The sequence below is a fragment of the Polypterus senegalus genome, chromosome 6 (genome assembly GCF_016835505.1).
Source record: "Polypterus senegalus isolate Bchr_013 chromosome 6, ASM1683550v1, whole genome shotgun sequence".
Taxonomy (NCBI): Eukaryota; Metazoa; Chordata; class Cladistia; order Polypteriformes; family Polypteridae; genus Polypterus; species Polypterus senegalus.
This window is the reverse complement of record NC_053159.1, coordinates 74,153,758-74,177,231: the sequence shown is the minus strand read 5'-3', so window position 1 is coordinate 74,177,231 and position 23,474 is coordinate 74,153,758. Positions and strand designations below refer to the sequence as shown.

The 23,474-nt window shown below is 38.9% G+C and overlaps 1 protein-coding gene across 1 annotated transcript in view; it reads right to left on the bottom strand.

The window, feature by feature from the left end:
- LOC120531177 (transmembrane protein 41A-B-like) overlaps positions 1-22,434 on the bottom strand; it is a 55,628-nt gene extending 33,194 nt beyond the window's left edge. The window contains exon 1 of the mRNA XM_039756344.1: positions 22,078-22,434. Coding sequence (XP_039612278.1) covers positions 22,078-22,328 — 251 coding nt within the window. The 5' untranslated portion in view covers positions 22,329-22,434. The remainder of the gene's footprint in view (positions 1-22,077) is intronic.
- Between the last annotated feature and the right edge of the window lie 1,040 nt (positions 22,435-23,474).

Genomic DNA, 23,474 nt, shown 5'->3' with positions numbered 1-23,474 from the left:
TTTCTAACAATTATGGATGGATCAAAAGCCAGAAGTCTATGTGACCATCATCTTCAAATCCTTCCGTTAGAACCCTAAATCCAAAGAGGACTGTTTCATTTATGTTAGGTAGAATGCCCAGAGGGGACTGGGCAGTCTAATGGTCTGGAATCCCTACAGATTTTATTTTTTTCTCCAGCCATCTGGAGTTTTTTTTTATTTTTTCTGTCCACCCTGGACATAGAATAAGAGTAAGGTCCAATGTTAACTAATGTTGACTTATTTTATTTTCTTACAGTGTCTTTTATTTTTCTATTCTTCATTATGTAAAGCACTTTAAGCTACTTTTTGTATGAAAATGTGCAATATAATTAAATGTTGTTGTTGTTATATAAGTACTTAGATATTCATTTATAACAGACCAACACATCTGAGCAATCTAAATGTCACTTTGTTCTGATGCAATGACTGTCACCTTGTGGACTACATTAACAACCACTGACAGAGGTTTCCAACCTGTCTTTCCAATTTAATCTTCTAGCTAACTTTAGTCAGCCTGTTCACTACCTAAATTAACCCATTCATAAGGTGGTGTGAAAAACTATTTGCCCCCTTCCTGATTTCTTATTCTTTTGCATGTTTGTCACACAAAATGTTTCTGATCATCAAACACATTTAACCATTAGTCAAATATAACACAAGTAAACACAAAATGCAGTTTTAAATGATGGTTTTTATTATTTAGGGAGAAAAAAAATCCAAACCTACATGGCCCTGTGTGAAAAAGTAATTGCCCCCTGAACCTAATAACTGGTTGGGCCACCCTTAGCAGCAATAACTGCAATCAAGCGTTTGCGATAACTTGCAATGAGTCTTTACAGCTCTGGAGGAATTTTGGCCCACTCATCTTTGCAGAATTGTTGTAATTCAGCTTTATTTGAGGGTTTTCTAGCATGAACCGCCTTTTAAGGTCATGCCATAGCATCTCAATTGGATTCAGGTCAGGACTTTGACTAGGCCACTCCAAAGTCTTCATTTTGTTTTTCTTCAGCCATTCAGAGGTGGATTTGCTGGTGTGTTTTGGGTCATTGTCCTGTTGCAGCACCCAAGATCGCTTCAGCTTGAGTTGATGAACAGATGGCCGGACATTCTCCTTCAGGATTTTTGGTAGACAGTAGAATTCATGGTTCCATCTATCACAGCAAGCCTTCCAGGTCCTGAAGCAGCAAAACAACCCCAGACCATCACACTACCACCACCATATTTTACTGTTGGTATGATGTTCTTTTTCTGAAATGCTGTGTTCCTTTTACGCCAGATGTAACGGGACATTTGCCTTCCAAAACGTTCAACTTTTGTCTCATCAGTCCACAAGGTATTTTCCCAAAAGTCTTGGCAATCATTGAGATGTTTCTTAGCAAAATTGAGACGAGCCCTAATGTTCTTTTGCTTAACAGTGGTTTGCATCTTGGAAATCTGCCATGCAGGCCGTTTTTGCCCAGTCTCTTTCTTATGGTGGAGTCGTGAACACTGACCTTAATTGAGGCAAGTGAGGCCTGCAGTTCTTTAGACGTTGTCCTGGGGTCTTTTGTGACCTCTTGGATGAGTCGTCTCTGCGCTTTTGGGGTAATTTTGGTCGGCCGGCCACTCCTGGGAAGGATCACCACTGTTCCATGTTTTTGCCATTTGAGGATAATGGCTCTCACTGTGGTTCGCTGGAGTCCCAAAGCTTTAGAAATGGCTTTATAACCTTTACCAGACTGATAGATCTCAATTACTTCTGTTCTCATTTGTTCCTGAATTTCTTTGGATCTTGGCATGATGTCTAGCTTTTGAGGTGCTTTTGGTCTACTTCTCTGTGTCAGGCAGCTCCTATTTAAGTGATTTCTTGATTGAAACAGGTGTGGCAGTAATCAGGCCTGGGGTGGCTACGGAAATTGAACTCAGGTGTGATACACCACAGTTAGGTTATTTTTAACAAGGGGCAATTACTTTTTCACACAGGGCCATGTAGGTTTGGATTTTTTTTTCTCCCTAAATAATAAAAACCATCATTTAAAAACTGCATTTTGTGTTTACTTGTGTTATATTTGACTAATGGTTAAATGTGTTTGATGATCAGAAACATTTTGTGTGACAAACATGCAAAAGAATAAGAAATCAGAAAGGGGGCAAATAGTTTTTCACACCACTGCATATATATTTCAAGTTGATCCAACTCCTGTTTCTCAGTGTCTGGTAAGACCTGTTTAATGGTAATGGGTTGTTTTATTGATTATTATTATTATTATTATTTATTATTATAAGTAAAATTAATATTTTACAATGTGCAGTGTTTAAACAGTCACCCTGCCGAAAGGGAGCAAACAGGGAGAGAAAAAGAAATGCACATATCAATTGGTATTGAGGTTTAATATGATAGTGACAGTCATATATACATTAAATTATTACTAATAGCATGCATAATTTTGGTGGTAAGTTTGTTTCTTGCTCCAATTATTTCAAACCCTGCTGTATATCTTAGAATATGAGTTGCATTGAAAATTTGATTAAATTAGATAAATGTTGTTAATCCCAAGGGGAAATTTAGAAAAAACTTTCAGTCTAATGAGGCCTAATGTTTTTCTTTTTTTTTGCTAAGTATTTTGATTTCCCCAAGTAAGTGAAATGCATACTTGACAAAATGATGGACTGAAAATATTTAAAATGTAGTATGTGACTGAATGCCAACCACAGGGCTTAAACAGGTCACTGAAACAGCACTTTACAGTGCAGAGCAGACACACACTTTTCAAAACAGTATTACTGTTCCACAATCGTAGGTACAGCAACTTGCCACTTGAACCTTGATTTCACCTATAAGTTCATAATGTCTCACTGTATCATCATCTCTAAAAGCTAATTGACATCCCAATGTAATTTGTTGCCTACAAAACTTTTATTACTTGACAACTGAGGAACATTTGTTCAAGATGGGGTACACATAGGGTGGATGTCGACTTTTGTCGACAGGAGGGGTTGAGGGCGAATGTCGACAAAAGTCAACATCCAGGGATAGAGGGCGACAATCAGCTATTAATGGCGACAAAACTCACTGTCACGTCACAGGTATTCCCTCTCTGCTTGGAGAAGTGTTAGACTCATTGACTCAGCAACTGATCCTTATATGTGCATGAGTTGCGATATGTAAACAAATGCAAACAAAGGCAAGATGGCATCAACATCTCACGAGGGAGCGAAGCGAGTGCAGAAAAGAAAACACTCGGCAGATGACATTTTGCACATTATCGCGGAGTCGGACTCTGATTTTTCAGAGTTGGATTTCATTGACAGTGATCAGGAAATCGAGCAAGAGATTGAGGAGCCGGAATCAGCCGATCGGACACCAGCCGATGCCGCCCCAGCTGCTCGGCTGGCAGCTGAGTGCATTCGCGCTGCTGATGCACCTACGGCAAAGTTCGCGTGGGAGGAATACCCAAAAATTGATCCGTGGGAGCTGAATTGGCTACCGGACTTCACAAGAAGGTACGGCTTACTCCTGGCACAACGGATTACAAGCCGCTGGACTATTTCAATCTATTTTTTCCTGAGGCAGTGTTTCAGCTGATATCCGATGAAACAAACAGGTATGCAGAGCAACTTTTTAAATCGTGGGATGCGCTTGCTCCGCATTCTCGTTTTTCGAAGTGGAAACCCACAACAAAAGATGAAATGAAGGGCTTTGCGGCATTGCAGATAGAGATGGGACTAGACTGGCGATATAATTTCAGGGAGCATTGGTCCAAACGTACTTTGTCACCTGGTGGCTTTGGACAGGTTATGCAGCGTGACAGGTACGTGCTGCTGCAAAGCTTCATTCACTTCTGTGATAACCAGAAGCAAATCTAAAGGGGTGAACCAGGCTATAACCCCATGTGTAAAGTTCAGCCCCTGCTTTAATAGTGGAGCCAACATATAAACAATTTTATCAGCCTGGCCGTGATTTTTCTGTGGACGAATCAATGATAAAATATAAGGGACGACTTTTTTTCCGCCAATATATGCCAGACAAGCCCACAAAGTATGGCATAAAGGATTTTGTACTGGCAGAAGCAAACACTGGTTTCTGCCTGAAAGTAATTACTTATACTGGAAAGCATTCCTTTCATAGAGAGAACTGTCCCTTGACAAGTCAGGTTGTGCTGGAGCTGCTTCAGGGCTATGACCATTTGGGTCATGTGGTGTACATGGACAATTTTTATACATCACCAGAATTGTTCATGGATGTACAGAGCAGGGGAATTGGAGCTTGTGGCACAGTGAGGGTGAACAGGAGACACATGCCTCTACAGTTGAAGCCAGACAGGCTGAAGATGAAAAGAGGCGACAATCCTGTTTTCATGCGGGCAGATAACTTGGTGGCATTGGCATGGCATGATGTCAAACAGGTGACCTATCTTACTAAAGTTCACACCAACAATTTATGTGAGAAAGTAATTCGTTCAAAGGGAAACCCTGAAGGTAGGAAGCTGGACAAGCCCGTTGCACTTGAGGAGTACAATTGTAAAATGGCTGGAGTTGATCGACTGGATCAGATGTCATATGCTTACGGCCATAAGTCCACCAAGTGGTACCACACTGTGTACCAAAGCAGGCAAACAGTGACAGCACTATGTCTGCGGCAGATTTCCACAAGAAGGTGGTTGACAGCTTGCTGGCAGATTATGTTGTAGTGCCTTTGGCAAAGCGAGGAAGGCCATCACAAAGAGCAGTGCCAGACAAGCTGACTGAGCGCCACTTTCCTGCAACATATGTGGACAAAAAGTACAAGCCTGACTGTGTTGTGTGCAGCAACAGGCAATTGAAAAGGAGGCACCAGTGCAACACGTATTGTAAGCAGTGCAACATGGCAATGCATGCGGCTGCTTTGAGCGTTATCATACTTTGTAGACTTTGTAGGAATTTGCTTTGTAACATGTACAGTATGTGAAATAATATGTTAAATTATATAGTATGCAGGCTCATACAAAAATGCAAAACAGTTATGTTAGTCAAAAATAAATATTTTTTGTTGATTTAATATGTTAAACAATTGTTTTGTGTTCTTTTTTTTAAAAAAGTTAGTTTTTGGAAAAATATTCAACCCTGGGAGAAAAGAAACAAAAAAAAAATTAGCCCAAAAAGAGTTAAAACACATTTTTTTCCTTATTACATGATGTTGGAAAAGTGCAACAGGTCTTTATGAGCAAAAAATAAATACAGTGGGCTGTAAGTTAAAAGACCTCTGTTGTAATGTGCACTTAAAGCCCTGTAGTAGACACATATCTGCTTACATTAAACATATTTTTTTTGCAAAATACAGATTACATGATGATCGTCCAATACATTTCTTTACAAGTTTTCTCAAGGACTACTTTGCATGAAGTCAGATTAACAAAATCTTTAAAATATTATGCTGATTATTACCAGAACTCCTTCAGCACTCCAATTTTATTTGGATAAGTCTGCGAATACCCTGTTTCTTTTTAAAATAAACATAAGCTTTGTGAAAAAAGTACTTAAATAAAAGTTATACAACCTGAATTTTTCATCTCTCTTCTCATATAATACGCTACCGTGGCTGTTCGTTTGTCTGTCCAGGATTTTAAATCACCTGTAGCTCACAAACCATTTAACCTATTGACTTGAAACTTAGTACACATATATTATGTGACGTCTACTATACGCTTTCGGAGTGATGATTTTTATTACTCTTCTTATTTTTATTTTATTTTATTGTAGAATCAACTCTCAGCAGCACGCAGCAGGGCGGCCGAGCGGAGCATGCATATGGGTGCCATTCTCATTGCCTACCACCTTCACCAATTATTCTTAAGTCAGATTGAAGACATAAGTGCCAGCTTAAGTGAAGAATTAAAGAAACGTACTAAGTCATTGAAACACAAAAACTAACAATCAGTTTTAATGTGAAAAGATGCCGACGAAAGAAGAGAAGCAGCTGGCCACTAGGGTGGGGAAAAGAGGAGCTGCTCAGGAAGCAGAAAGCGCATCAACCTCTGAGCAAACGAATGCTAAACAGAGACAGAGAAAGAGGATGAAAACTAGGAATGCTCAAGTCAAGTGTATTCACTGCACATTATCGTGCAGTACGCCGTTACTGGTTTTTAAATATTTTAAGATGTACACTTTTAACTATCCCCAGCTAATAAAATATAATAACTTATGCATATGACACAATTACTGTCTGCCAGAATGTATATTTTATATAGTCAAAACAATGCAATTAAGTGGTTCCACAGTTTTTACTCCTACTTAAACTTAAGTTATTAGAAGTAGTACTGGTTGTAGTATTAATAGATACTTCAGTTGTAAAGAGGACTCATTTTAAGGATGAAAAGGGAACAAGTAAATAGTAAAGAATTTGAATGTTATGTTGTAAAAAAATGACATGCATCAAATAAACATGATTTAAGTACCTTGAAAACAGAAATTAAGCTAAATAAGTCTAATGGATGTAAATATATACATAACTAAACCACTTTTGATTAAGGAAAACAGAATGCACAATACAAAAGAGTAAAATCATTATATGAAGTTTTGAAAATGTTTTTTTTTTTTTAGATTCAGCACTCTAGGTTCTAATGCTGCGCAATGTATATCTTCTCCACATGTTGACCTAGGTTTTTCAACCCATATCCAAAAGAAAAGCATGTTAGGTGGACCAGTGACTTTCTGAATGACTGGGAGTGCGTACAAGGATTGCTTCCTTCCTTGAGGCCAGTGCTGCCAAGGTTGGTACTAGCCTCCTGTGATGATAAACTGAGAACATTTTTGCAACCTCAAAAACAAATTTTCACAATTAAGAACTGTAATTTATTAAGTTTAAAAATGATTTGCACCAAACCAATTACATTTAGAAAATAGAATGTTCATTCTAACGATAATCTGTACAAAAACGTCCTGTGAGCTTTATTTTTGCTTAATTAATCTCTTAATATTAATAATTAAGTTAATCGTTTAAGTATCAAAACAGAAGAATGCGAGTATGACATACTATGGATTAAACCTTTATGCTAAGCTAAACCATGGTGAATGGATACAACTATCTAAATAGCCTTTCATGAAATACAGAACTTGTAAAACAGAGTACATCAATTTTCATCCTCTAGTCCACACCATAATCATACAGAAAGAAAGATTGAACCACAAAGACAATATTATTTAACTAACAGCATACTTTAAGCTAAACAGTGATCTGGAAATGCAGTGTTGCAGTGGGTTAATGCAAAAGACAATACAACAGCAGAAATTAATAGACAGATATACTATAAAAACAGTTTTGCATTTTAAAATGACAATAAAATAGTAATTGCCTAAGTAACTTTGTCCTGCGCAGGTGGGTGCTGGTGTCTATCCCAGCTACCAATGGGTGAAAGGCACGGACAAACCCTGCACAGGGCTCCAGTCCGTCCACACACACACACACACAAGGGTCAATTTAGGATCACCAGTTCACCTAACCAGGATGTCTTTGGACCATGGGAGGAAACTGGAGCACCATGAGGAAACATATGCAAACACAGGAAGACAGGAAACATGCAAACTCCACGCTGAGAACCATGGTCTCACTACCACAAGGTTGCAGCCCTACTACTGTCCCACCGTGCCATATGAAAATAAAATATTCAAAACTAAATCAATACGGAGATTCCTGGAAGTCTGAATTTCAATGGGAGATAAGAAGCATAACCATGAAGGTGGCTGACTTGATTAATTTGAAATCCAGCATTTATTAATTCTACTGCACTCTGAGATCTTTATAAGCCAAACTCTGTGTAGTAACAGAAATAAAACAGCTTGAATATGTAAACACCAGACAGCACTAGCAATTGAATTTCATACGTTTATCTAAAAGGGACCCAAATGTTTTCTTTTTCAAACATTCCAAAATACCAATCATCAATGCTCAACCTTACAGCGGAGTGCTATAGTATAGATTTTAATGTATGCAAAATTGTGTAAAAAAAAAAATTCAATGAAGAAAACAAATAAAGGATGAAAAAAAGTGTACAGTTATTGGTTATAAGCTATGGAAATACCAGAGTCATCCTCTGTTTTACAAATTAAGTATTTGGTAGATTTTAATTCAACTCAATATGTACTTAAAATAATTTTTTATTGCCCTCTAAAATCCTGCTTTGGCCATAGGTAGAGTATGAAAAAGACATGTTCAACTTTTTTGATGGACAGAACTATTTTCAGCATATTAGTAAGGTACAAATAGTTGCACTAAACAGAAAGGTTCAATGCCAGAACAGACACAAAGGAATACTCGCATCATATTCAAAATTGGGTAGTACAAGAAATGATGCAAAACAAGAAACACCAATAAAAACAGGTTCTATTCTCAAAGCAAAGAAATAACCGACAATGCAGCAACAAAAGAATTCTCAACAAGATCATGGACACCTCTCACGATGCCTACAAATAGAGCAAAATGACTAAACTAATAAAATCTAGTTGATAAACTAATAAAAACAAGTTGAACATCTACATAAAAAATGATTCAATGACAACAGTAATATTTTACTTCAAAAGGTGACATTGTAGTGTTTCCCCTATTATTGAAATTAGTGTGTGAACTGCCTGGACAGCTTGATCATCTTTCTAGTAATCCATGTGTGCTGACCCATGGGGAGAGCCATACGGCATTAAAGACATTACAGGACCTAATCTTAAAGTAAATTTAGTTAATTTGTTATACTGATATGAAATTTCAAAGAGGGCACACAGAGTTGAATATGATGCAAGTTTGTTTACTTTCATTTGTGGCTCCTGTTCTTTTTCTGGTGTTCTTTATGTCAATTGGTGTACTAACACTAGACATGCTTGTTCTGTACCATGTCCGACCAAGACTGTCTCCCCTCCCTACTTCTCCTCTAGCCTGCACTCACACTGCACTTTAACATTCTGGACCCGGGCACACTTTCGTCGTCATCATCATGCAACTTGTGTAAAACCAAAACAAGATAGCAAGTTTTTTTTGGGAATTGTGTAGGGCATGATAACACTCTACCCTCTTACAGATTTAATGAGTGTGCAGTGCAATATTTTGTTGTTAATCATGGTACACATACGCAAAGATTTTTATGCAGACAAATGACGTGAAATGAAGGAATTATCAACTTTTTTTTTCCCTAACTACATGTTCTTCTGTAAGGTGAGAATAAAAACCTGTTTTCAACTAAAATGGGATCAAATGAAATGACGTTGCATCATTGGCTTCATGGCTGTCTTCTGTGGTCGGGCACGTTTAGCAATCACACTGTTCCTGAAATCTTCTGAATCGTGCCCAGGCATGGAGCAAACACACTAGTCAAACAATTAGGCTTAGGGGTTTACATGTGGACAAATGTGCTCAGGCAAACAACAAATTGCTAGCATAAGCATGTGAGTACACCCTAAAATAACCCTTATCTTCTGCTGACCTCTCAATTCATGATTTGGAATCAGTGAAAAAACATGAAAACAATTTTGTAATTAATCACATACAATATTATTATATAAAATAAACGAATTGCACTATCATTGCTACTACTATTTCATTACTGTATTATCAATTGTTACTATTGTTTAATTATTTATCTGTGCAATCTCTCCAAGACCTAGGCACCTACCTCTAAATGAGTAATTAATGCCACTCACTAATAAAGGGATAAACACTGTATTGTAAACTATTTTTAATACTTATCATTAGTAGGCCTTTAAGCTACAGGCCAGACAGTTTGATCATCCATCTAGTAATCCATTCTTAAGCTACAGACCAGAGTCAACTGTAGAAACGTTCAGAATTGCTCTTACATGGAATTCATGGTAGGCGTCTCTGTCAAACATGCCTATTAGTAAATAGTCACACAAAAATGGAGGCCTTGCAGAAGAACCTACTTGTTTAAGCTTTTAGATTGTAAACAGCAGCTCCTGTCTACAATAATCTAGCTCCTACTGAGCAAATTTTAAAAAAATAAATAAATAAAAGAAAAAACATACTTGCAAATATATTGGAAGAAGAAAAAAAAAATAATCACACAGAAGCAGGGAGATCAAAACATATAAAAATAGAAAAGAAGCTGTGCAAGAAAATGCAAAATGTCAATTAGACAGCATCTGAACAATATGACATCACTGTGGCTTTACCACCTTAGAAAACAGAGGTCTGGCAGGGAGATCATGGTCAGCAAAAGATATAATAAAATTATAAAGAAGTTGTATGAAAATACAGCTAAGGGAATGTCAACTTAACTTATTTTTTTATAAGAACATATCCATGCCACTGACATAAAGAATCATAAGGCACTTAACATTGCCACTGCACACACTCAAATATCTTCTTACTTCTACATAAAATGCATTTGGACAAGTTAAAAGGTACTATCCCCTATACACAGAAACCCTATACATATTCAGTAAACTGACCTAAACAGTTCTTTCCATTTCAGGCAAACTAGAAAAAAGACAAATGAAATGAAATAATAAAATTCACAAAGATAGATTAAAACAAAGAGACCTCAATATGGAATTAAAACAAAGCCACATGCACAAGTATAATATGTTAAATACACAGTTCAGAATAGAACTAAAAGCCTATATAACATGAACTGAAGGTTTAGCACACCAACTTTAGCTTAATCCAACTTCTTCAACACTTTAAATTAACAGATTTGTACTGTGCTTTATATATTTTTGACAAAACCTCTAAGCCTGTCTCAAAAGAAAAGCTTTACAATTCACGCATGATTTTATTATGTTCAGCACTGTACAAGTATACATTTTATTAGATACAATAATGCATCAGTGCTATAATTCAAGCAATGTGACTCACAAGCTGAATGGAAATTAACAACAAAAAGAAACTTCAACAGAATTTAGAGTCATATGTATTTGTTTAATGCGCAAAGTTAAGCAATGCAAATTGACACTGTTTCGGAAAATTCTCATTCTCTTATACTTACTGGCTGTATAATATTTAACTGTATTGACTGAAACTAAATGCTTCCTAGATTTCAGTTTCAGATTTTTTCACCACTTTGGAGGAATTTTAGTCCACTCTTTCTTGTAGAGCTGTAAACTTCATTGAGGGTATAGCTGGGCCGTGAATCCCAGTCTCTTTATTGTGAGGCACCATGCCAACTCAGTGTCAAACATTATTTAAAATACTTTCTCGAAACTGTTTAATTATAAAACTTCTTTTTACTAAAAGCTATTAAGAGCAGTGCTCAAATACAGATAAGACATATATTTTAAAGTAAAGGGGTTTCACATTGACTTTGTTTTAGTCATGAACTTGAAACTGCTTGCTTTTGCATAAACTGTTAATATCAGCCAAGGTCTCTGACAACGCATCAATTAATTCATTGCAAAGGTCTGTCTCTGTTAATAGGCTTCTATACTTGTTTTAATAATTTTCATTTGTGAAAAGACCTGCTTGGAACTGTGTGAGCTATCAGATGAGGATATGCACACAACATATTTGTAAAGCCTTGCAAACAAATCCTCAGTAATGTACAGTCAAAAAAGAGATAAAGCAAATAAACTTTGTTAAATTTAAGTTTACATTCACAGTTGCACTGGAGATCAGTTACTCCCAGTTGCTAGACTTCTGGAACACCATCCATTTAATACCAAAATCTGTCTCACTGATTATATTTCATGATGAACAATGGCAACCTAAACTGCATATTTGATAAAATTTTTACTTTTGTCTGAACACTGATGCTTAAAACTGGGAAAATGAACAAGCTTTGCTTGTTGCAGTTGACTGAGATTATTGTAAAGTTTGAAGAAAGTAGAAAATTAAAATTTACCAGCACTATACCCAAAATGAAATGAACTAATCTGAAAAGCTGTAAGTATCCTTCTGACCCAGTGATTAAGAATCTGAAAAAACACACAAATTGTCCAAAGGCACAGTCGACATGCCACTGTTGGTTAGTACATTTTACGCCTTGTCTCAAAGTACAGGAATAACCTATACCAGAAAACTGTTCTCTTTCTACATTTGTAACCGGCACTCTTTACAATATGATTTGTGCACAGACCTGGTGTCACCCTTCAAGGGTGCCACTGCCAATTAAATAAAGCGCTTATAAAAATCAGCCATGTGCATCTTAACATCAGCAAAACCAAGGAACTGGTTACTGACTTGCGCCACACCAAAGGACCTTTATGTCTGGTCAGTATTCAAGGAGTGGATGTAGATGTGGTCCACTCCTACAAGTACAAGTTGGACTAGTATATAAAAAAGGGCAGAACAGGCTCTTCTCCCTTAGGAGACTGCGGTCCTTTAATGTGGAAAATGACATCCTTCACTTCTTATAAAACTCTGTAATGACCAGTGATGGGCTGGGCTGGTAATATCACTTCAAGAGAGGCCCACCAAATCAACAAGCTAATTAAAAGGAGAAGCTCAGTTATAAGATGCACTCTCGTCACCCTGGAGGTAGCAGTGAAGGACAGAATTAAAACAAAATTGTGTGTCATTACAAACAATGCTACACATCCTCTCTCTGGCAAACTAACACTGAGTACTTTCAGTAAACAAATTATTCAGCAGAAGTCTCCTTTATGCCAACAGTAAAATGTCTGCATAATGCCTCACTATGACTGTGACAGCAAAGATTGAACTTTCTTTCTTTTGAATTTTCTTCCTTTATAGTGTGTATTCACACCAGTGTGTACTGTATAAATATTTATTCACTTAATTTTCTACTTATTTATATATTTATTTAAAGAGCTTCTGTAAAAAGCCAATTTTCCTCTTGGAGGCAAATAAAGTTCTATCTATATTTTTTAAAAATCGCACATACAGTGCATCCGGAAAGTATTCACAGCGCATCACTTTTTCCACATTTTGTTATGTTACAGTCTTATTCCAAAATTGATTAAATTCATTTTTTCCTCAGAATTCTACACACAACACCCCATAATGACAACATGAAAAAAGTTTACTTGAGGTTTTTGCAAATTTATTAAAAACTAGCAAAATACCCGCGCTTCGCAGCGGAGAAGTAGTGTGTTAAAGAAGCAATGAAAAGAAAAGGAAACATTTTGAAAATAACGTAACCTGATTGTCAATGTAATTGTTTTGTCACTGTTGTGAGTGATGAGTGTTGTTGTCATATATATATACACACATACATACATACACACACATATATACACACAAATACATATATATATATACATACATACACACACACATATATAAACATATATATACATATACATACATATCTACATATATACACACACAGCTATTTCGTATCAGTGCAATACGCTGTTTGTTAAAACAGTTGACTCCCGCTCTTACGTGCAATAACAAATCAAATCATTCAGTTGTCTTTGCTCATATGTCATTTTAGAGCTGGACGCCTGGCATCTTTTTGGCCACAAGTTCGTTTCTGTTTGGTGTGAGGTTCTGTGTTGTGGAGATTCTCAGGATGGATTGCAGGTGCTCATCAGTGAGGCGACTCCTGTGTGCTGTTTTGTTAGTCTTTATCACTGAGAAGAGCTTCTCACACAGATATGTGCTACCAAACATGCACAAGGTTCGAGCCGCATGTAGACGGACTTTTTGTTCTTCAAAGTCACCAAAGCGCCGTGCAAACTCAGTGCGCAATAACTCTAGCTTCGCAATAACTTGCAGCATCATAAGGTAGACTTGATTAACGCAGTAAGTGTTCGGCAAGGCAGCTGAAGCGCTGCATTATGGGATCTGTAGTTTATTGTGTTACCAGCGCTTCATATACCCGGGCCATTAATAACAATAATACAGTATATAAAATGATCTCGGGCGGATATAATTACGCCGGTCCGGATGTGGCCGCAGCCCTTGAGTTTGACACATATGGACTAAATAGAACTTGAAAAGATATATTTTTTCAAATGTGATCGCGCAATTCAGATAGAGTTGGCGCACTACAGCCTGCATGCCTCAATAAGTCATCCTCCCTCGCTCTTACTTTTTACCGCTCATCTAATGAATACACTGAGTATGGCTTTACCAAAACAATCATTGATGGCGAATAAAGTATCCATTATTCGTATGTAGAGCGGGATATATATATATACATATATATATACCCGCGTATCGCAGCGGAGAAGTAGTGTGTTAAAAAAGGTAGAAAAAGAAAAGGGAACATTTTAAAAATAACGTAACATGACTGTCAATATACAGTATTTGTTTTGTGAGTGTTACTGAGTGTTGCTGTCATCAAGGATTTGATTATCATTATTTCTTTCAATCAGGTTCGTATTTGTAGGATGTGTTGTGTTCAAGTTACATTCCGTGTTTGTCAATCGTTGTAAAGATGACAGGTTTCATTCATCGATTCGTTTCTTACTGCATCAATAAACAGCTCGTCTTCTTCTTTATCTGAGACCTGACACACTGCATGCACGGGTTTTTTACACTGTCTTCCTTTAGCGGGACATTGACCTTTTCCACCGTGTGCTTTGTTTCCACAGTAGCTGCATTTATGAATATGCTTATCAGACGCTTCATATTTTTGCTGCCTTTTCAATTGTGTAATTCGGTTTTGTTCAGCTCTTTGGAACTGTTGCTTTTATCTGTGCACTGCGTCAGTTCACGTGAGCCACTCGGTGTACTTGCATCGAAGGTTCCCAGCTGTGCTGGTGCCATCTCGTGCTATGTCCATAGCTTTATTTAATGTTACCTTAGTCCTGGCACTTAAAACTTTCTCTCGCAGTTTCACTGAGTTTGTGTCAAACACCACCCTGACCATCTCATCTTCCTCACCATAAGCACAGTCCTTCACCCGTGAATATTTACCCGTGGCAGCTGACGGACGGCCTTATATGGGCAGGCACTAAATTACAAACGCCAGCGGCAGCCTGTCTATGAACTTAATTTAAAGTGTAGGTTTACATCGTGCTTTGTTTCCGAAGTAGCAGAACTCATGAATATGGTTGTATATGTCACTCGCCGCTTCTTATTGTTTCGCTGCCTTCTCAATTATATAATGCATGTTTTCTTGCGCTTTTTGAGGTCATCCTGGTTTTCTATGTACTGCGTGATTACGTGGAGGCGTGATGATGTCACACGAAACTCCCCACGGCGTTGAAGCTCATCTCCATTACAGTAAATGGAGAAAACTGCTTCCAGTTATGACCATTACGTGTAGAATTTCGATATAAAACCTGCCCAACTTTTGTAAGGAAGCTGTAAGGAATGAACCTGCCAAATTTCAGCCTTCCACCCACACGGGAAGTTGGAGAATTAGTGATGAGTGAGTGCTTTGCCTTTTATTAGTATGTATATATATATATATATATATATATACACACACACACACACACACACACACATACATACATATATATGTACACACATAATATATATATATATATATACTAGCAAAATACCCGCGCTTCGCAGCGAAGTCATGTGTTAAAGAAGTTATGAAAAAGAAACATTTTAAAAATAACGTAACATGATTGTCAAAGTAATTGTTTTGTGTATTTGGGGGCAGCGTCACGAAGTTGTTTTCGATCTAGCTGCATCAGAAAATGTACCACGATGTCTGACACGCCTCCTTTTTACTGTTTTCTCACAGCTTGGATTGCTGCTGTCATAATCGGTTTGAGTCTATATATATACTTATATATATATATATATATATATATATATATACACACACACTACTCAAAAGAATTAAAGGAACACTTTTTAATCAGAGTATAGCATAAAGTCAATGAAACTTATGGGATATTAATCTGGTCAGTTAAGTAGCAGAGGGGGTTGTTAATCAGTTTCAGCTGCTGTAGTGTTAATGAAATTAACAACAGATGCACTAGAGGGGCAACAATGAGATGACCCCCAAAACAGGAATGGCAGGGGGAGGCCACTGACATTTTTCCCTCCTCATCTTTTCTGACTGTTTCTTCACTAGTTTTGCATTTGGCTACAGTCAGTGTCACTACTGGTAGCATGAGGCGATACCTGGACCCTACAGAGGTTGCACAGGTAGTCCAACTTCTCCAGGATGGCACATCAATACGTGTCATTGCCAGAAGGTTTGCTGTGTCTCCCTGCACAGTCTCAAGGGCATGGAGGAGATTCTAGGAGACAAGCAGTTACTCTAGGAGAGCTGGAGAGGGCCATAGAAGGTCCATAACCCATCAGCAGGACCAGTATCTGCTCCTTTGGGCAAGGAGGAACAGGATGAGCACTGCCAGAGCCCTACAAAATGACCTCCAGCAGGCCACTGGTGTGAATGTCTCTGACCAAACAACCAGAAAGACTTCATAAGGGTGACCCAAGGGCCCCATGTCCTCTAATGGGCCCTGAGCTCACTGCCCAGCAGCATGCAGCTCGATTGGCAATCGCCATAGAATACCAGAATTGGCAGATGCACCACTGGTGCCCTGTGCTTTTTACAGATGAGAGCAGGTTCACCCTGAGCACGTGACAGAAGTGAAAGGGTCTGGAGAAACTATGGAGAACATTATGCTGCCTGTAACATCATTCAGCATGAGCAGTTTGGTGGTGGGTTAATGATTGTCTGGGGAGGCATATCCATGGAGGGTCACACAGACCGCTACAGGCTTGACAAAAGCACCTTGGCTGCCATTAGGTATCAGGATGAAATCCTTGGACCCATTGTCAGACCCTATGCTGGTACAGTGGCTCCTGGTGCACGACAATTCCTGGCCTCATGTGGTGAGAGTATGCAGGCAGTTCCTGGAGGATAAAGGAATTGATACCATTGACTGGCCACCACACTTTCCTGACCTAAATCCAATAGAACACCTCTGGGACATTATGTTTTGGTCCATCCAATGCCACCAGGTTGCACCTCAGACTGTCCAGGAGCTCAGCGATGCCCTGGTCCAGATCTGGGAGGAGATCCTCCACAACACCATCTGTCGTCTCATTAGAAGCATGCACTGATGTTGTCAGGCATGTATACAAGAACACAGGGGCCATACAAAGTGCTGCGTACAATTTTGAGTTGCTGCAATTAAATTTTGGCAAAATAGACTAGCCTGCCACCTAATTTTTTCACTCTGATTTTTGGGGCATCTTTGAATTCAGGGCTCTGTAGGTTGATCATTTTCATTTCCATCAAACGATTTCGTTCCTAACACATTACCCAGTCTATATCAGTACAGATATCCAGGAAGATTTCTTTTTCCCATTGAGATCTGATGTGTTTTCAAAGTATTCCTTTAATTTTTTATATATATATATATATAATATATATATCTATATCCAACCATTTTCTAACCCGCTGAATCCGAATACAGGGTCACGGGGGTCTGCTGGAGCCAATCCCAGCCAACACCGGGCACAAGGCAGGAACCAATCCTGGGCAGGGTGCCAACCCACCGCAGGACACACACAAACACCAAGCACACACTAGGGCCAATTTAGAATCGCCAATCCACCTAAACTGCATGTCTTTGGATTGTGGGAGGAAACCGGAGCGCCCGCTGGAAACCCACACAGACACGGGGAGAACATGCAAACTCCACGCAGGGAGGACCCGGGAAGCGAACCCAGGTCTCCTAACTGCGAGGCAGCAGCGCTACCACTGCGCCACCGTGCCGCCATATATATAGGTTTATATATGTGTATATATATGTATGTGTCTATATGTGTGTGTGTGTGTGTGTAGTCTATAAGTTATTAAACAGTAAAACATTAACGTTTTAAGAAGTAAAGGTACATTGAGCACTACTGGAGTGGTTGCGGGTAAACTACATTTTAAAGACAGTGTAACAGAACAGGTAAGTAGTACTAACAGCAGCTAAAATGTATATGGATCATCTCTCTGTAGTTGATCCCTTTTGAAAGGCGCTACATGACGGCTGTGGTATATAAATTACATTTTCTATGTGAACGTCCAAATTTCTGCCTCTGGTAATGTGCCTTACCGGTATTACCAGCAATTAAAGAAAATTAGTTTTGTGTCCTCTGCAGTGTTAAGAGAGAAAGGCTTTGGTTTGGGATAAAAGGAAAAAAGGTGTAAAGAATGGAAAGTTGCCTTTTTCTTTTATATAGTGTAGAGAGATGTCTTCGCTGACAATATGAGCGCCTTTTGAGGACAGTCGCGGTGGGTCTTGTGTAGACTGGTGAGACGTCCCTGCCATTAATCGGCTGTGATGGCACTGTTGGTCCTCCACTCCTGTGCGTGTCTTCATAATCAGAGCGGACGACCTCATAATCGTATACGTGCAAAAGAAAGTGCGAAGCGCCTTAATATTAGTTTGCCGCGGTGTAGAAAAGGGGTCCCGTGTTTGCATTTGTCTAGGCTATAGCTCAGGGGGAGGATGAAAAAAATTAAAAGTGCTCACTTTGACTTAAGGCAGAAACGCAGTCAGCGTCTCAAAGGCCGGCACAGCTATGTGCGTGCGCCGGCTGCTTGACTTTTGCAGGGCAGGAGACGCCACTTTTTGCAGACACATTCACGTGATTAAAAGTCTCTGCGCTCTTTGGAGGTCATTCATATATACACTGCTCACAAATATTAAAGTAACACTTTAAAGAAACACATTAGATACATCAGATCTCAATATGAAGTTGGATATCTATACAAATAACGACAGGGCAATGCCTTAGGAACAAAAGGATGCCAAGTCTTTTAACGGAAATAAAAGTTTTCTGCCTACAAAGGGCTCAATTGTGTAGACACCCTAAAATCAGAGTGAAATGAAGATGTGGCAGGCTAGTCCATTTTTTCAAAAACTTAATTTCTGCTACTCAAAATGCTTTTCAGTATCTTGTGTGGCCCCCACGAGCTTGTATGCATGCTTCACGTTGGGGCATGCTCCTAATGAGACAACGGTTGGTGTCTTGTGGCATTTCCTCTCAGATCTGTATGAGGGCATCCCTGAGCTGTTGTACAGTCTGAGGAGCAACCTGGCGGCGCCTAATGGACCGAAACATAATGTCCCACAGATGTTCTATTGGGTTTAAGTCAGGGGATCGTGAAGGCCATTCAATTGTTTCAATTCCTTCATCCTCCAGGTACTGCCTGCATACTCTTGCCACATGAGGCCAGGCATTGTCGTGCATTAGGAGGAAACCAGGACCTACTGCACCAGCGTAGGGTCTGACAGTGGGTTCAAGGATTTCATCTCGATACCTTATGGCAGTCAGAGCACCATTTCCTACGCAGTAGATGTCAGTGCGTCCCTTCATGGATATGCCTCCCCAGACCATCACTGACCCACCACCAAACCTGTCATGTTGAATGACGTTGCAGACAGCATATCATTCCCCTTGTCTTCCCCAGACTCTTTCACGTCTATCACAGCTGCTCAGGGTGAACCTGCTCGTCTGTAAAAGTACAGGGCCAGTGGCGGACTTGCCAATTCTGGTGTTCTTGAGCAAATGCCAGTCGAGCTCCACGGTGCTGGGCAGTGAGCACAGGGCCCACTACAGGACGTCGGGCCCTCAGGCCATCTTCATGAAGTCTGTTCCTGATTGTTTGGGTAGAGACATTCACACCAGTGGCCCTCTGGAGGTCATTCTGTAGGGCACGAGCAGTGCTCAGCCTGTTCCGCCTTGCACAAAGGTGCAGGTATCGGTCCTGCTGATGGGTTGAGGACCTTCTACGGCCCTATCCAGCTCTCCGAGAATAACAGCCAGTCTCCTGAAATCTCCTCCATGTTCTGGAGATTGTGCTGGGAGACACATTAAACCTTCTTGCTGCAGCATGTGTGGATGTGCCATCCTGGAGAAGTTGGACAACCTGTGCAACTTCTGTAGGGTTAAGGAATCACCTCATACTGCCAGTAGAGATAATTACTCTAGCCAAAACTAGCACGAGTGGAAAACCAGCCAAAAAAGATCAAGAGGGAGAAACTTGAAATGACCTCCACGTGTAAAACCAGTCCTGTTTTGAGGGTTTTCTAATTGTTGCCACTTTAGTGCACCTGTCGTTAAGTCCATGAACACCAATACAGCTGAATGTGATTAACAATGACCTCAGCTGAACCAACCAGAAAATTATCAGACAGGTTTAATTGATTTCATGCCAGGCCCAATAAAAAAGTGTTCCTTTAATTTTTGTGAGCAGTATACATATATATATATATATATATATATATATATATAAAATACCCTCTCAGCGGAGAAGTAGTGTGTTAAAGAAGTAATGAAAAGAAAAGGAAACATTTTAATAATAACGTAACATGATTGACATTGTCATGAGTGTTGCTGTCACATATATATATATTTATATATATATATATATATACACATACACACACACACATTGTTTTTTAAAAACACACTTTTCACTGACAAATGGCTCAACATACCACTGTATGCACTTTAATTACTATAATAAGCCCTTTCAATATATTTATTTATTTGATTTACCTTTAAACCTTATTCCCACTTCTGGAGGCCATATCAATAACAAAAAGTGTTGTGTAAACAAGGGAAACAGACCTCACGCAAAAATGATAAATTATAAAAAACAGCAATTAGAAACATTCATCATTCAGTTGTTTTAACTTTGTAAAGAACTGAAATCTACCCTGGTAGCATCAGACACGTCACAGCCGGCCTACTACCCATCAAGTCAATATATTGTCACATGTAAACTCAACTGAATTTAATGTGTTCTTATGAATTGCTCTTTTGATGATTACTTCAACATGCCATACACTATTAAAACTAAAGGAAATCAAAATGAAACAAACTCATCTGAACACAAAAACACAATACCACAATGAACATTGAAATAATATCTGTCTATGCATACAAATATTTCAAGTTAATTAGGTTTTTTAAGTATTCAAATGTCACTTGTCCACTCCTCCACTGCAGGTACTCCACTATGTGCTATGGGGCTGGTCAATTTTGAAGAGTCCAGTGGAATACGATGAAGGTTTGACATTGAATGCATCATTATGTTAACTTCAAAAACTTACTTGAAGACTAGGAGGTGTAACTACAACAAAATAACAAAACCTAACATATACTTCTTAGTAGCTGGCCTGCTTCATCAACACAATGCCTTACATTTAATTCCCTGTTCAAATGGAATTTGAAGTTTGACCATTGTTTGAGAACATTCACTCCTACAAATGAAACACATCTTGTTAGGTTAACAGACCACTGGCCCGATATAAGAGAATGCTTGTGCACCTGTGTATGCCCTGTGATGTATTGCCATCCCACTCAGGACTGGTTTCTGTCTCCAGGTAACAGGGACCCTTTACTGAAAAATCATATTTAAAAAATGGGGAGATACAGTAGATGTCCTTGGAACTGCATATTCAAAGTATGTTCATAATAAATATAATTCCCACCAATACCAGCACAACATTTAAAACATTATCAAAATAAACACTGCAATTTACACTGTATAGTTTACTATTTACTTACAGTCCTCTCATTATTCATGACATTCACACTGAATTGGCTATTAGTAACCATGAGATGTTTGTGATTCACGAGTCCATGTAATGCACCTGGGACCACAACTAGAAGGATATATCAAGAAATTGTTGCATTGCATTTGAATATTGGCAGAGGTGAGCTAATAACTAATTTAAAACAATAATGACATATCTTATCAAGTAGGTGGTTTTAATCTAGGCAAAGTAGGGCTAAAATTTGGTATGACAAAAAGGGGAGTAGGAAAACTTGGAAAATATTTGAGGACACTTTATGTCTTGTAATTTGTATCATCAGACAACTGAAAAGATGTAATGTGGTGTCTCATATTCTCAAAATACTGAAGACGTTTGATTAATTGCAAAGGAGTGTGATAAATTTACAAACTCTAACTAGACCTTCACCACACAAAAACAAAGTAACCGTTTGCACCCAGAGTAGAATATCAGAACACGCATTTCAGTGCACCTATAAAATGTATACAGTAAAAGGAAAAAATAACTATTCATATTCCAAGATTTTCATCTGGTCACCCTCTTCCCATCTTCAATCAATTTACTACATGCAGCGATCCCCACTGATCACTACCCTGGCCGTTAATTGGCATATCACTTTAAATCCCGGTTGTCCACGCTGCAGACTCTTTAATGATCACCAATCTAGCCCCGATCACGCTTGACTCTCACCTGACATCCTCAGATTCGGTATCCTCCTCGTATTTGTCTAACTCTTCTCCTTGACGTTGGCGCTGTGGCCCTGGAGGCAGGTTTGTAGACAGAAGGTAAAGGTAAAAGGTGGCTGCTGCAACCAAGCAAACTAATCCCGAGATGGAGCGCATAGTGCCTAATGTGAAATAGCGAACAGGCTTGCTGACTGACGGCGGCCGGCTAGTAGAAGGCTGCGAACTCCGTTGGACCTGCACGCGGAAGTGCGGCATTATGGACCTTGATGGACAAGAAAATGTGGCGGAATGGAGCCCCGCCCCCGTATCACGTGATTTCTTCCACACACAGGCTGTATGAATATTCACGAAGGTGCCCACAAACCTGTAAGACACGTCTGGCTCCTCCCCGAGGAGCGTAAGGGAGCTCGACTACAAAACACATAAACACAGTCGCCGTATTTAACTCCATGCCATTAAGAATGCATTCGAACATTCATTTCGATAAAATATTGTACTGTTTTTACTATATTTTGTCACTTGGTGAATCTGCGTAGTCTTGAACGGAATACAATACTATCTTCTGCCGAAAGCATACACCTACTTTGTGAATATTCACAACTAATAAATATTCATAAGGCACTAATTTCCCCGCCCTATCGCTTCCGTCACACTTGGCAGCGGATTTGACAGTACAATGCGAGAGACGCTGGGACTACCCATAGGAGTCTTATTCGGGACCTTTTGCAACTTGCTACAGGTTTTCGCGCTTAGTTGCTGCTGTTGTCACTTTCAGTTCAATTTTATATCGGATTACCCATTTCTTTTCAGATTTGCTGCTCGTAATTCACTCGGTGGTTTAAAAAAAGTAATTTGTATTCTTACGAGTTTTATGGGTTTACTATCAGTATACTTACATAAAAGAAGGATATTATTTGCATCCTGTGCTATTAAGAATGACTCCAGACCCAGTAACGGTCAGTTTGACTGGCTTGAAATCAGATTGATACAACGTAAAGAATATTTGAACAGCACAAGTATTGTTCTGACTGTAGACTTAGTGCATCATGAAGGCAAGTAAATTTAGCTTGCGTTTAAGCATGTGTGGTGTGTGAAATGTTACTGAGCTGGGAATACCGCTTTCCATATTTGTTCTTTAGACATATATACAGTATACTACTTTTTGACCCAAGAGGAAACATAGCTTTTACAAAAAATGATGAAATATAGAAATAATTTAACAATCAACAGCAACACTTCTTAAACACACACAAGAAATACAAAAAAAGAAGAAAAAAAATCTGGCTTGGCTAATGCTAAGAGCAATCACAGTGAGCCTTCATAAAGGTGTATTGCTAAAGGTATAAAGAAGCTCCAGTAACATTTCTTGACTTAATTCTTTTGAATGATTTGTTGACTAAA